At 39.9% G+C, this 16,097-nt stretch overlaps 1 protein-coding gene across 13 annotated transcripts in view; it reads right to left on the reverse strand.

Annotated features, from left to right (window-relative positions):
- GRIA4 (glutamate ionotropic receptor AMPA type subunit 4) overlaps positions 1–16,097 on the reverse strand; it is a 390,564-nt gene that overhangs the window by 43,514 nt on the left and 330,953 nt on the right. For 12 of the 13 annotated variants that reach the window (XR_003417752.2, XM_027051942.2, XM_027051940.2 and 9 more), the window contains 3 exons: positions 12,224–12,430; positions 6,376–6,746; positions 4,111–4,309 (listed from right to left, as the gene is read on the reverse strand). Coding sequence is in view for 12 of the 13 variants with exons in the window: in XM_027051942.2 (XP_026907743.1) it covers positions 4,111–4,309; positions 6,376–6,746; positions 12,224–12,430 (777 nt within the window). In the remaining variant the exon portion in view is untranslated. The remainder of the gene's footprint in view (positions 1–4,110; positions 4,310–6,375; positions 6,747–12,223; positions 12,431–16,097) is intronic. The other variant, XM_027051948.2, reaches the window with a different exon arrangement.

The raw sequence follows: 16,097 nt of genomic DNA on the forward strand, positions 1-16,097 counted from the left end.
CAGAGGTCCACATGCATTCATGGATACTACGTTGAAAACAAAAGAAATAAAACCTGGGTATCGTTTTCATTGAAAAGTGTTCTGAAATTTTTTAAGAACGTGAGAGTTCGGGTGGTTCCTTGGCAATTTTCCAGTCAGTGTCTGGCATCTTGCTCGAAGGGATCAGAACCGCTAAACAAAACTAACACAGCAGGGTGGAAAAAGAGTATTTCCAGGCCTTGACAATGAGGAAGACAATTACAGAGTGCAATGAAATAGTAAAACAAATGATTCCTTTTTAAAAGAACAAAGTATCTTTAGGCCACTGATATTTTTTAGAAGTCCATTTGTACAATATTCATGTGAGGAAAATTACTGCTGCATTTGTTTAAATACATTGAATTACATACACCTTAAGTGCAAAGGAAGGTAAATTAATTCCTTTAAAATCCAGAAGAAAGAGGAATCCACATGTAGTTGCGCCAAACTTAGCAGGCCTTACGTATAACAGAAGTTGTAAAGGTACAGCGGCCCGGTGGGAAATCAGACAGATAATGAAAGCAACTCTTTTGGGGGAAAAAAAAATTACACTGTCACTCTGTGAATGTTTAGGAATTCTGATTCAGAGTTAAAGGCGCGTGGCATAGATAAGATCATGTTCACATGGTGAAGGGGGTCGGGGGGGGACATTCAAGAAGGGAAAGGCGGAAATAATATCCCTGTGCCTTATCTGTGACCGCAAGAGGTGTCTGCTAAGGAGTGAGGGTAAGCAAACCTTTATACATTTGATGAGACAGGTTAAAAGGGAAATTTCTGCAGACCCAGCAAACTCATGAATGCAGTGATAATGGGATTTTAAGTCCCTAAAATCTTCAACTGTCACATCTTCTTAAAGATTAGGTTTGGGGAGTGACTAGGCTCAAGGTAAGAAGCAAAGATAATAAAAAGTCATTCTTTGAGATTAGAAAAATAATCTCAGATTTATTTGTTTATTGCGAAACTCAATGAATAGGAGGCTTACTTATTTAAAGCACTATTTTATTACTCGAAATCATTCTTGGAGTTTTAAAACTATGCTGTGCTTTTAATTTCTCAAAAATGAAGTATCCTGCCATTCCCGTTTTTTAAGAGAAAATATGTACACATGTCACGCATTATACTTCATATGTACATTGTTGTCAGGTGAATTATTTCCCGCTGCTAGTCGCTTATGCAGCATGGCTGATAAGCGATGGCTTCACAAGATTTGATAATCTTATAACCCCTGAGAGAGTAATCCACCCCATTTACGCATTCGTGGTTTCCCCGATGGCTGAAACAGCCGCAGTGTAAAATCTGCGTTGAAATAAAAAAGCAGCATGTGCAAATCAGGTGTATAATAATGTCTCAGTACCTACAGAGAAGGCTGTCGGTAAGTGACAAATAGGAACTCTCTTCAAACGCCTCTGTGTTTATGCTGAACTGGGAGCACAGAACACGAAACATACCAAGCTTCACAATGAGGCACGCCCAAGGCAACAGGTGAATTCAGATGTAATTTGTTCCCCCTGGCCTAATTCTTTCTCCAGTTGATTTTAACTGCAACATTTTTTGAAGCCCTGAGTACAGGTCACTGCCCGAGGCAGTTCAGTGGGGCTGAGAGATGTACCATTACTGTGTTCCCCCGAGGAAACATTTTCGACAAGGGCAAAAATACCCTTCACATTCTGTTTCCTCAACCCGTCAGACAAAATGGTTTATTTAAACCAGGTCATCATCCGTGGGAGAGGGGGGAGAGCACAGGGTAGGAAATGAATTCGATTTTTATCAGAGAACCCGAGTTTATGCATTCCTGAAAGTGTGCGGTCAGGGAATGGGCTTTCTTGTCCCATTAGGGTTCAGGCAACAATAAATACCTACACTTCTAAGAAAATCTTTCCATTTTGAAACTGAAGTGGGGTGGGAGAGAAAGGAAAGGGGGCACGGTGATTGCACAGCCTGTGTGAAAGGCTCTGTAAAGCCAGCAAACAGCTTTCCTTAGTCCTGTATTTCTTATCAACATACTCTCTTATCTACCTCACCAGTTTTTAGAATTTGGGACACTTTAAAAAAATTCCATAAAGATTAAAAATAAACATTTTCAGGGTGTTTGATGCTCGAGAGCTTTACAGGGAGGTATTTATGAAATTTTTTTTCAGGGAATCAACATGACCTTTCTTCCTTTATCACTCAAGGCAGGATGATGAACCTGCAAATATTTGCCTGATTTCCATGAAAATCAGTCACCTTTTTCCGGTAAAATGCAAGTGATAGCACAAACTTGTATTCTATTTTGATGCATACACGTAATGGTTTCTGGGCACAGTCACTGAATTTTACCTACTTACTTTTGGACGGAAGCAGTTACAAACTTAGAGATTTCCGGCAAGGTACTGAAATTATGCTAAAATGTGTTAGAGCAGTATGTTTCTATCAGTAACTTTTAAAGACTGGGATGTACTCAGTAAATTTTAAAAATCTGCTTAGTTAAATGTATCCATAGAATACTGTTAATAAAATCTATTGCTATGACTATTATTTATAGTTTTAGAAAAATCTGCAAATACTCTCATTACCATTAATTTTTCATTATATCTATTGGCAATGCTCCAAATTGTTGACGAAGACACTGGTTTCTTTTTTTTTTTTTTTCAATATATGAAATTTATTGTCAAATTGGTTTCCATACAACACCCAGTGCTCATCCCAACAGGTGCCCTCCTCAATGCCCATCACACACTTTCCTCTCTCCCCCACCCCCCATCAACCCTCAGTTTGTTCTCAGTTTTTAAGAGTCTCTTATGCTTTGGCTCTCTCCCACTCTAACCTCTTTTTTTTTTTTTTTTTGCCTGGTTTCTTTTTTAAACAATGCCCAGTGATGCGTCTGGCAGAATTTTTGTGTGGTTTGTTCTTAATTTAGTATTATGTAAACATCTGTAGTTTATAAGGATAACACAATCAGATGTTTCTACAAAAAGAGAAATCTCTAACTGAACTCCAAGCACATGAAACTTAAGGCCAGCTTAAGGATTAGGGCATTTTGTTGTTTTTAATTTTCAGGCTGAGTGGGAAAATGATAAGCATATACATTTAAAATGACAATGCAAACTTTCATGTCCTATACACGTAAGCGTGAACTTCCTTTAAAGGGCGATCATTATTTTTACACAAAACCTTAAAAAATAGGGAAATCTGCCTTGTCTTCTGAATTACTAAGTATCTGTCACTAACCAACTGAAAGTACACATAAAATGTCCTCATTATTACTTTGGTAAATACTTGAGAAAATGTCACTCTGACTACCTTTTAATGATTTGGTTCTGAAATCACAAAATGAATCCTTATCTCTGACCAGACATTACCAAGTATGTATCTCTGGATTAAGCAGAAGCAGAGTAAAAGAGTTTCACCGATCAAAAATTCATCCTCCTAATGGAACAAGCAACTGAAAGACAGAAACAAAAACTCCCAAATACCTGCCATCCTGAGGGAAAACAAAAGGGATCATAGCCATATGTAAATTTCTAGCAGTGTGAACAATTTTATCCACAAAGCAGAGAAGTCAGCACATACAAAGCCCTACAAAGGTGTCCAGTTCTCTTACCATTATCTTGTGAGGACGCAAATATATTGCTTTGAAATCCACTGTTACAGAATAGATTATAGACTATATATACCTCATAGAAGGGAGTATAACCTGCAGTTAAGGGTTTCAAATGTAGCACGTTAAATTTATTCTTTAAAAAACAAATCTTACGTTCATTTTTACGCTCTTAACCCCAAAACATACATAAATTCAATCTTCCCAGATGCAGTATCATCATAGCATTACCAACACTGGAATCCTTTGGATAAGTTACATTATAAAGTTGTTTTAATTACCTTTTTGTTGTCACTTTTCCTTGAGTCTTTCTTGTAATGTGAATAAGTCAATTAGATTTTGCAAATTAAAGTGATTATAAAATCCAAGTAGGAGTATTGGCATTAAACGGAGCAGTTACTACTGTATGTGTAAAACCTACCATGGCTACAGCCCATAAAATGATTGTTGGCAAAAATGGCCTGAGCTTCAAAATTACGAACATTTCACCGTTGGTGTTTCCCTTAACTTACTCTGAAGAATTCTTTTGTTGACCCTGAATCCAATGTTCCATAGGCAATTTCTGTTTGTTTGGCCAGGTCTTCCGCACTTTCTATGGGGGAGACCATTCGCTCTACCGTCAGGAAAGCAGCGAGGTTAGCGGTATAAGATGATATAATGATGAGCGTGAAGAACCACCAGACACCTCCAACAATCCGACCTGAGAGGGATCTGAACACGGAGAAGATAATGCACATTTTCCTTTCTCTAACCGACATAGAGAAATAAAAGAAATACCATCGCTTCCCAATGTACGTTGAAAGCAACAACTGCAAATATTGTTTCATTTTCTGTCTACTCAAGAATGATTCTAGCCTTCAGTACAATCTGATGCCCTTCATGGCATAGTGAATTTAGAAATGCCACTGGCAAGATGGAAAACGTTTCCTTTTTACTGTTTAGTCAGCAGAAACATGGGACTTAATGCAGTTCCTTCAGGTACAGAAAAGGAACACACACTTAAATCCAGTGATACCCTCCTCCCTTTACATTTTAGCATCTCTGGAATTAGGATGCAGCCTACAGGCCAGGAGATAAAACACAGTCATGTGCTTTAATGGGCAGCATTATTTCTCTCTCCGTGGTACCTAAAATAGCAATACGTCTTAACACTGGGAGAGGTCTTAGATTTGACACAATCTGATCAATACCCTTATGACAGAACCTGTGATTACCTGCAGTCAGAGCCCAGCCAGGGTGGGTGGGGCATGTGCCAAAGTGGCACCTGCCATTGGCTGGGCCAGATGATGCCTCAGACTGGTCTCAGAGGGACTGCAGTCGAGGGCTGTTTTGTTAGTTTGAGATTTCCTTTCTGATAATTTCATTTGTGAGTGTTACTGATCTGAGTGGAGGATGGGCTATGTCCTAATGCATCTTCACTTTCCGGTGTAAAAATGTTCCCTCTGCCACTGCCAACATGAGACCTGAGCGTGTGACCTGTCAAGGGACAGCAGGACGGCATTAAAAACCGATGCTAACCTTCCAGAAAAAAAGTTCTCTCCTCATCCTTTCCCTGCTGTCAGAGACGTGTGGGTGATGTGGATGCAGAGGAAAAGCGGGGATGGAATGAATTAAAAATCCAGGTCATTTTCATAATTGATATCACTCAGTGGGACCATCAAACTATTTGAAATTCCTGGGATGAATTGTCTTTAAACAATTTTGTAAAGTAAGAAACAAATTTTCATATTTTCCATGACATTTCTAGCCTTAAAATTCTCCCTTTTTTATCAGTATTGTATTAGTCGCACTTGTTGGTTTTAATTTGGCATTTGCTTCATCCTGGTTTTCAAATCCATTACTTGATTTACTTTGCTTTCTTTTCATTTCATTAATTCAGAGTTATTGACTCAGATGCATATGTCAGTGGAATTTAAACACATTTATAGTTTTCCTGGGTCTTAAGGAACATCAAGTGACTTGTGGCTAAAATGTCTTTTGAGAAAGCATACATTTCTTAAAAAAAAAATCTGTATATTTGCGATGATGATATAAGTCACTATTTAAATTCAATTCTTAGCTTCTCCGACTTTCTGCTGTTTTTTTTTTTTTCCTACAGGAGAAATTTGGTATTTTTCTTGTAACGGGAGATTAGCTGCATTTTGGGCAAACGTAACTGAAAATGTCTTAGTGGCATCCAAAGGAAGTGAGGCATGAATCCAGAGATACTGAAAAACATCTCTATTAAACTAACACAGCACACAGCTGAACTCTGCCCACGGCTTGTATTGTTAGATAGAACAATGTATACCTGCTACCCAGCATCCTGACTCAGGTTTTCGGTAACTATGTGGCAGAAATCTCCTGTAAGGTGCATGGGATGTAAATCAAGTTCGAAATTAATTAAAAAAAAAAGTGAACAACAGCCATAGTAACAAAGACATTTGATTTTGAAAAGGAGACAAAATGGAAATGAATTCCTGTTCTTACAGTTGAGATTTTTGTCTCCATCTGTCAAACCAGTGAAGGAAATATTAATACCGCAGTGCTTTTTGAGGGTTCTCACGGGTAGCATGTTACTTTTCCATCGGGAAATTTCATCTTTATGAGGTTTCCACATTTGGCGCTAAGTTGGAGAAACTGGCCGTGAATATACTTAGATAAATTTGGGAACTGCAAGTTTTTTTGTATGTTTCAAGTAAAGCTCTGCTTCCGGGACAAGAACCTGGATAGAGATGTTCTGCACGGCACGAAGGATTACTGGGGAATCGGTGAGGAACTGAGGTTTTCAGACTCACCTGGGTGAAATGTCACATCCTTGCTGCATGAAGGCACCCAGGGAAAACCAGAGGCTGTTAAAGATGCCAAACTCATTGGGAGGCTGGTCGCTGGGTCCTTCCTTTCCATCCTCCGGCTCTTCTGTGTGCCACTCGTACGGACTGAACCTGCTAACTAGGAATAAGACCACGCTGACACCAATGTAGGCAAAGACTATGCACATCCAAATCTCATAGGCCAGAGGATCCAAGAAGGAAAACACTCCTGGTTTGGATTTCTGAGGCTTTTTGATCATGATAGATATGCCCAAACTCATGAAGGGCTTAGAGAAGTCAATGACCTCCTCTCGGACCAAAGTGATTGTCAGAGGGGCGATAGCAATCTCTGCTTTCTAAAAGAGAAAAGACACATGAAAACACATAGGTTAATGCATCTTGTGAAGCTTTAAGGATGTGGGCTGGGGCAGAGGGGGAGCCCTAATTGCCTTTCCTTATGGCTGAATTTCTGAATTTCTTGGCCAGAATTGCTACGTTGCAGCCTTTTCTGTTTCCTTTGGAATGGTGCCACGGACTCATTACTTGGCCATGCCTTAATATTATGAATTGCAAATTTCAAACAGTCCTTCTTTTTTTTTTTTTTTTTATCCCTTTCCAGTTGTAACAAACCTATCATACTGTCTGTGTTTGTGGGACAGAAGAAACCCGTTGTTTGATGACATTTTCCAATCCAGCGCGCACACAAAAATCTGGAAATTGGCATTTATTTCTTACTATGCCCATACGGTGATTTTTTTCTACTTCCAATTTCTAACACAGCTTTTGGAAAACAGTGGATTCAATTCTCAGATATTATGATTGTTAAGACACCAGCTTCCATTTTTGTTCTGAGCGATTTTTCTGAGCCCGTTTTCCATATCTCTACAACGAGGACACTTTCCTGTTTGCCTCGCTGCATTACTGTGATTATCCATTACAAAAATGAATAAAATACTAGTGAGCACTTATTGAGGGATTATGTACCTGACATCGAACTAAATATTTAAAGGGCATCTCATTTAACATTCATGGTAATCCGGCTTATCACTGTTTTCTAGACGATGGAACTGAGACTCAGGTGAATTCTACACGTCACGGCAGTTCTGGGATTGGAGCTTGTGTTTCCTTGTAAATCATGCCATCTCTCAAACTGATGAAATAAAGTGTCATGAGAAAACTGTAAGATGTTACATGATCTACACTGTGAAAACAAAGATTACTTGATTGTTCGTTTGGAAAGGAAAATATTTGGCATTAAAGTGGAATCTGGGACATTGCTCAAGCACTTGTGCTCTTACACAGAGGCTGCCTCACTCCCGTATACCCTCAGCTCGCTGGTTCACCTGACGGCCAGCAGCTTGATACAGGGGCATCTGGAGGGCTGCGGTGGGCACTGCACTGCAGTCATGATGCTGCCCGCTGGGCGAGTGAGGGTTCACCAGCAGTGCCTTCTAGGGGAACGAACTTAGCTTCCATCATAAACGCCCACACACACAGAAGTCAGATTCACTACTGGGAGGTGTTTATTTCTGCAATCTTATTACTTGTATAACTCTCATTATACAAGTGATATATCAACTAGCCATAGGAAAATTAGTATCTAAACACAGAATCCCCAAATTAAGGAAAGTTACCTCCACTCTTACCTAGTCTTATTTTTTTCTTAATATATGCCCTGCTAGACATGGTTTGATGAAGAATATTTTTCTTATTTCACAATGGGGTAATATAAAACACTATGTTTTTTTAAAAAAATTTAATATTTATTTTTGAGAGAGAGAGAGAGACAGACAGACAGACACAAAGAATCTCAAGCAGGCTCCAGGCTCTGAGCTGTCAGCACAGAGCCTGATGCGGGGCTTGAAGTCACTAACCTTTAGATCATGACCTGAGCTGAAATCGGAATGTAACCGACTGAGCCACCCAGGTGCCCCATAAAACACTATTTTATGATTCTTTTACTCAGAAGGAAAGGATGAACGCTTTTCATTTTATCTTACATATTAAAAATTAGTTAATGACTGCTAGTATTTTATCATATGAAAATAACAAAATTTACTCAATCTACTTATTATTTTAAGAGTTGTTTGTACTGTTTCCAGGTTTACACGGCTTAAAACTTTGATGAATTATGTGAACATCTTTGAAGAAAAACCCTAGAAGATACCTTAATTGTTTAAGATGGATTTCGAGAAGTGGGGTTGCTGGTCTAAATGGTACCCTTCTTTGTAACGGTCATGATGTATTTTGTGCAACTTTTCTCCAGGAAGACCATGCAAATTTCTACTGTCACCAACATTGTGTGACAGCTTCTGCAGCTATGGATGGTGGACAGCCCATGTGTGCCTTTATTCTCATTTATCGTTGTCAATTTGCTCTATAGAAAATTAGATCTCTTTGTATTGAGTTTATTTTTGTAAAACAAATAGCTACATTGGCTTTTTTAAAATATCATAACCTGTTATAATCTGCCTGTATTTTCCATATGGTGAATTCATTTTTTACTGACTAATTTGTAAGCACTTTCAAATATATTCAAAATATTAACTTTTATTTTCCACATATGTTGCAAATATTCTCCCTACTCAGCATCTGTTTTCATTATATAACTTAGATCAAGGTACTTCATTGCAATATATGTATTAAATTTTTTGTAGCCTATAAAAGTATCTTTTTTGTGTCTTTAGCCTTTGGTTTCACGCTTAGAAAAATTCTTGTCATATCAGGGGATCCCCGCGAGGCTCAGTCGGTTCAACATCTGACTCTTGATTTAAGCTCAGGTCATGATCTCCTGGTTTGTGAGTCCAAGCCCTGCGTTGAGAGTCTCGTTAGATCTCTCTCTCTCTCTCTCTGCCCCTCCCCTACTCAGACTTTCTCTCTCTCTCTCAAAATAAACATTTTGAGTATAATTCTTCTCATATCGTATGATCAGTCTCCATCATACGTGTTTTAGTCTTGCCCCCACAATTCCTCTAAGCTGTATTTGGTAGCATACCTGATGACATCCTACAAAATCGTTAGTTTTCTAAGTGGCTGTTCTGCTGTTGCAACAGGAATATGTGGCCACAACATCCTTACACCGATCTGAAACACCACTCGTGTAACTCGTTCTGCGTAACGTTCTTATGAAATGTTTTACTTATGCAAGTGACCCTGAATGAGTTAACTCTACAAAAGGAAAGCAACACGGAGAGAAACAAGGGGGCCCTCCTGCATGTGAAAGTAGATGTGAGGGAGGGCAGACCTGGGATGTCCGATGACGTCTGCAAGAGGATAGTGAACAGAGGAGACAGACCTGGGCTTTGTCTGCTAACCCTGGAGATGGCCCACAACCTTTCGGCGATTCCCGGAAGGAAGTAGGCAAAGGGTCTCCTGCAAGCGCCGCATGATACCTGGGTTTTCCAGGGCCTCTGGGGCAAGGCTCATGAACCGGCACATCACCACACAGCACAGGTAATCCTGGTGCCGGCCGGCCATGGAACATGCCTGGAAGAACATTCCCGTGGATTCAACTCCATGCACACGAGTCTGGCAGGACCCAGCAGAAGGGCCACAGAGGACCACGGAATGGACTCGCTGGGCGCACAGGTGCCACAGGAGGAGAGCACCTGCTAGGAGCGGGGAGATCTGCACTTGGGGCCACCTCCTGGTGGTGCACTGAGGCCGCACGTGAGTGCTTCACAGGACACTTATTCCTGACAAGTCCATTACAAAGTGTGCAGAGAACATGACAACAACAACAACAACAACAACAACAATGGGTTCAAGGTGAATCCTTTTGCTTGTCTAAGGAGCTTTGGTAGCTAGGACAGAATGGGTGTTTCACCCCGGGCCCCGGAACCTGGACATCTGTTGTACGTGTTCGCAGTAAGAAAGTAAAGTAACTCAGAAGAAAGTGCAGAATTTACAGACACCTGGATGCAGACTGACGCCACAGAAAGTGTAGGAGACACATGGGAGAAGATTCCTTTCGGGAAAAGCTCAAGTAGCAGAGAAGAGAATTTAAACCCTGGAGGATTAAGTGATGAGTGAACATGATGAAAACTGATAACCACTAGGTTATCTTCTCTTTCTCTTTGACACCTGCTTGACTTTGGGACTTTCCGTTACTGTGGTGTGTACCACGGATACAACTTTTCGTTAGCTATGCTACTCTCTAAATATCGCTCATTTTTGCTACTTGAACCGTATGGTCAGAGCCCTCGCAAAGGGGTGAGCCTGGGTTGCCCAGTGGGTAGGGGCTCCGCAGAAGAGAGAAGTAACAAATGCTCTAGAAAGAAACCTAAGCTTGTTATGCCATCCATGACTAATTGGTGATCCAAGTAGGATTTTTTGAGATGAAATACCCAATAGTGATCTCTGAAGGAAATGAATTCTTGTAGCTCTAACAACTTGAATAATGTTTATATTTAAAATCTACTTATTGTATCAAAAGTTAAAAATATTACCAACCGTCTAAAAAATTACCAAGGAACACCTGGTTTAGGGATCCTTTTTCTTTCGAGCTTGAAGCTCACTATCAAACCGCTGATGAGCCCTGTGGTAAAATACTTTTTGATTCTTTAAAACTGCCAATTTTTTTCACCCTCACTTAGGGCACCTCACTGGTCAATAGTTCTTATAAATGGATATAAAACTAACTGATTGCTCTTTAATGCCAAACAATTTCCTCTTCTGCTGAGGGGACAGCCACAGGCCTGGACTGGTTGCAGAAAGTTGGTCGCTGCATGGTGTGACATGCAGGGTGCAGAATCGTGATTAGTGGATTGCAGTTCAGGCTTGGGAACGGGGCCCCTCAATAGACCTCGGTTGTGTCCTCAATCGTTCCATCATTATTCTTGTCTAGGGAAGGATGGCTCTCATGCAATTATCTCAAAGGCATCTTGTGAGGGTGAATCAGACAGGGTGTGCCCTGAAGGAGAAGTCTGTGAAATATGAATTGTCCTCTAGGAAATTTCCGAGTACACCTCAGGTGGATACAGCTTGCTGCGAGCTCTCGGGTTGGTTTCTGGACTTTGGTAGGATCACGCATCACCAGCACTTGGTAACCGCTGGTTTCATTTCGATCCTTTGCAGGGACAGCTGAAGAAACTGATCTTGTTCTGAGTAAGGCAGGAATGTCTACACAGAGTATGCCCTTGGCGATAAGCTGTGTATACTTCGTATATGGTGAACTCACAGGGAAGGGCTCCCTCTACCTGTTTTCACACGAGGCCCGCTATGAAGTATGTCCTAGCTTTTTTGGTTTTGCTACATCGAAAAAAATGATGCCACTGCATAAAGTTTAAATTTACTATGTTCAGCAGGACTGTGAATATTTTATAGATGCTAAAGTAATTTCATGATTGCTTCGCCAAATTACATAAAAGATATTTACCAGTAAGTACAAGCAACGGGGATACAGAGAACTACTTAAAATAAGGTCTTAGTTGATGCTGTTGAAGGAAATCTTTCCCTTCGATCACCAAGTAAATAACTAAAAGACTTGTTGTGCGGTTCTTAAACCAACATAGCTGTGATAGAACAACATCAGGCAAGAGAACAATCATCACGGGTACTGAAGTCACCACTTTTTTTTTTTAAACGGGACATCCTATTCTAAATTTTTTATCTTTCTAGATTTTGAAGTGGTGAGGTATTAACTTCGCTCATTATTTGGGAATGGCACCGTAACAAACTAGGGAAACGTCGGAACATCGTGTATGCCTCTCTGAATGTTAACTGCAAGTTTACAACCAGCAATAGGTCTTTAGGAACAGGTATGTGCCCGGGCGGGGAAAGGAAAAGGTTCAGGCGCACGTAAGGAAATTGTCCAGGAAGTTGATTTGCTTACCCCATAAACAAGTTCTCCTACCATCCCATTCCAGATTTTTGTGTCTGCGTCCCTCGCTCCATATTTTCCATCAGGGACAATGGCAATTTTATACTTGATACCAATATGTTTTGCAATTTCGGATGCCAAATCTACACAGTATCCTTCATACTTGTCATTTCCTTCAAACATTTCGTGATTTTTCTTGTACATAACATATGGGGATTCCTATAATGAGAGAAGTAGAACTGTAAAGGGGGAAAATAATAAAACATTCCCAAGTCTTAAACTTTTCAACCGCAGAATGGGACAAAACGACTGTATTTAGTATTAGCACACACACTGATTTTGTGTGGCGAGAAATCCGTAATAAAGGATGAATAGAGAAATACGCTTACAAGTATATTCGATGGCTTTATATTGGATACTGAAAGTGAAATCTTTAAAACAGTTTTCTACTGAGTGACTGTTAAATATCTAGCACTGTGACAGGAAAAAGAAACATTAATAATTGTCGAGAGAGGCATAAACGGTCATCTTTGGCAATGGGATTAGTATTCTAAAATATCGCATGAAGTTAGAGACCATTCAGTAGTTAGTCAAGGTCACAGGTCTCCATATTCTGCATCTGGTTTAGGCCACAATCAACTATGACCTCCTTTGGGAAAAGAGGTAGATGATTTTTCTTTGCTATCTAGCATTTTGCTGGATGCCTCTCTCAGAGCAGGTGCTAGCGAGTTCAATGAAGACATGAATTAAGAGCTTCAAAAATTTATATACTTATTTGCATGAAATCACCTTTCCTAACATTGTCCAATAATTTTGCTTTCATTAGAGTTTAATTAGGGTCGTGTGGTCCATGAAATTTTATTCTATTCCAAAATATGTCTCCGATGAAAACTAATAATTCCCCACCCCCCAATATGACAATCACGCCCTTCAAGTCATATTCCCATTTAGTTTTTGAAGCAAGTAAGAAAACAGGATGAAGAATGACTGTGAAAACCCTTACAACATGAAAAAGTTTACTGGTGGCTAATAATAGTAGACAGTCTTCAATTCACACACACACATACACACACCCCTAAACCAAATGATTTGAAGGCCATGAACTAGAGAGATAAATTAACAAACACCTGATTTTATAAATGAAGACTAAAGCCACCAAAAGACAGGTGTGGTGAACACAGCTGAGGTGTGCTGGTCACACCTCAGATTTTTTAGATTTTTTAGCCATATGCAGACAAGAAGTGACTGCTTTTGGCCACAATGTCATGGAAATCATGGATTTATAACATTGTACTGTAACAGTCACAGAGTAGTTTTCACACAACTCTTTTCTTCTCCCTCAGCCAGCATGTTAACTAGCAAAGTTGAACGTGGCTCTTGTGACTCTGTGATAGATGGTATTTCACCTTGCATAACATGGCAGTTTCTATACTACTTCTGATTTTTAAGGACTTTGCAAACGTGGAAACTACTTTTGAAAATTTAATAAAAATGTAAATGACATGGTCCATAATTTTCTCTCAGAGATGCCCTAAGTAACTCTCCTGTGGGCAATTGTCTAGGCTTCGTCCTTGAATAGTACTGCCTTATGTTGACATAGTCAAGGGACCCAGAAATCTCCCGCCTCTTTGTAATTAATGAATAATTTAACACTGGACTTGGGTGAAGAAAGTTTCTCTACCTATAAAATTAAGGCAACTAATTGTCTCTTCTTTAGATAGATGAAAACAGTTTGGTAGCTTACAGAAAACATTCTCCTGTATAATTTAATTAAATTATAAATGTGGTTATGAAGATGGGTGAGTTGTTGCAGAGCAGTGTTAATTTCTAAGAGAGTTTATAAAATATTGGTAGCTACAAGGAGCTAATACTTTCCTTCTTTTTTTTTCTTGTGACAGCTAATTAAAACGTGGGAGAATATGGAGAGAAAATCAAGAATTACACATTTATAAAATACACCTGAAATTGCTTCATGGTTACCACTTAAAACTTTTAGTAGAACACACTTAAGAGTTTTCAAAAGTTGTACCGCTATGGCTCCCATGTGGTGCTAACGTTGAAGTTCAATTCTAAAGTGTGTGCAATACTTGAACACTTAAGTATTTTAGCCTTCATATACATATATGGCCGTATCAGTTCATGTGCACATGATTCTCTAGCTGGTAATCACATCTGTGTTGCTAAATTCCCTCTACATTATTTAGGGAGCAAGTTGCTTTAGGAAAAGCTGTGTTTCTACTGTGTACTCAAACATTTATTAAGCACCCACTGCGTGCCAGGCAGTGGGAACGAGGAGGGCAAAAATAAATAAAATATTCCTCTTGTCCTCTTGCGATTAAGATTGTAATTCTTTGTAAAAAGGTGGTGGAGGACAATGATAAAATATAGTCGTGAATGGGGCGCCTGGGTGGCTCAGTCGGTTAAGCGTCTGACTTCAGCTCAGGTCATGATCTCACAGTTTCTGAGTTCGAGCCCCGCATCAGGCTCTGTGCTGACAGCTCAGAGCCTGGAGCCTTCTTCGGGTTCTGTCTCATTTTCTCTCTGCCCCTCCCCCACTTGTGCTCTGTCTCTCAAAAATAAATAAAAATGTAAAAAAATATATATATAGTTGTGAAAATATTAGTAGCTCCGACTTATTTAGTACATGTGAAGAAATAATGCTAAGTTCTTTAACTGTACCTTTCATTTACTTTTCACATTGATATTCTGAGACAGGCACTTCCCACTTCTCAGGCAGAGAATTTGAGGCTCAGAGAGGGTAAGCAAATCATTCCATTTCACAGAAGTAGCAGAAGTGGGATCTGAATCTCTATTTTGAAGTATATGGAAACTGTTGAAGCTCTTACTGCATCTGTCAAGGTGTGTGCAGCTACTTGAGATTTGTGATTTAACTAGAGAGGGGACAGGTGTAGGTAAGGATGCGGATTTCTGTACTGTGAGTGAATGAAACACTTTATATGAAATTATAAGTACACAGTGTAGATAAAACCTCTCCTTATCTCCTCCTATTGTCTGGTACATATAAGGCACTCAATAAATCTGAAGGTTTCCTGGTGGAATTGTGCTCCCTAAACACGAGTATCAGGGCAAAGTAATTATATTAGACTTCCTGATTCAGGTCTTCAAAACGAAAGTGACTATTAAGTGCTAGGCTATCTCTTCTGAAACACACACGTGCAAATCTAAGTAAAAAAATATCTAGCTTTCTTTTCTTTTCTTTTTTCAGTTCCCTTTTTGGACATAACGGGCCTGTCAGGGTCTTTGAGCTCCTGCCAAACAAACCGACAAAGACTGGAAGACCTTCAGCGTACAGAAGATGTTGACTAGAGATTTAGCGAGACTTTCTGCACAGGTAGGGGCATGCACAGGTACTGAGATTCAGGTGTGCGGTGCTCCAGTGGGAGAGAAACAAGACGATCACCCTCAGGAAGGTGGGAGAACAGGTGGAGAGAAAAGCGAGGCTTTTCTTGAACAAAAGATCTCCCGGGTGCTCAGCTCAACCCAGCTTCTTTGCGAGGGTCTCATTTGGCTTTTCTTTCATATTAAGTCCACATGAGTAGCAGATCTTCAACACTCTCCCAACCTCGTCCTTTGCACCAACCCAATCTGACAATTTGCCCACATGTAGCCCTTCTACCCTGCATACTTGCGGAGGATTTAATACAAGGTTTTGGGGGCTACTATGCCTGAAGAAAATACCAAATCTCCTCAATAGAAGAGAAAATAGAGTCCTGGTGAGTCATTAAGGGGGATTTGTGGGGCGTCTTTGATATGCAGCCTTATGGAGTCCCGGGTATTGAACTGTGAATAAAAACGGAAAGATCAGACAAGCAGAATATAACCACTTAGTTCTGCCTTAAGAGTATAGCCTTCCATCTTTATTATC

Source organism: Acinonyx jubatus, chromosome D1 (genome assembly GCF_027475565.1).
Source record: "Acinonyx jubatus isolate Ajub_Pintada_27869175 chromosome D1, VMU_Ajub_asm_v1.0, whole genome shotgun sequence".
NCBI lineage: Eukaryota > Metazoa > Chordata > Mammalia > Carnivora > Felidae > Acinonyx > Acinonyx jubatus.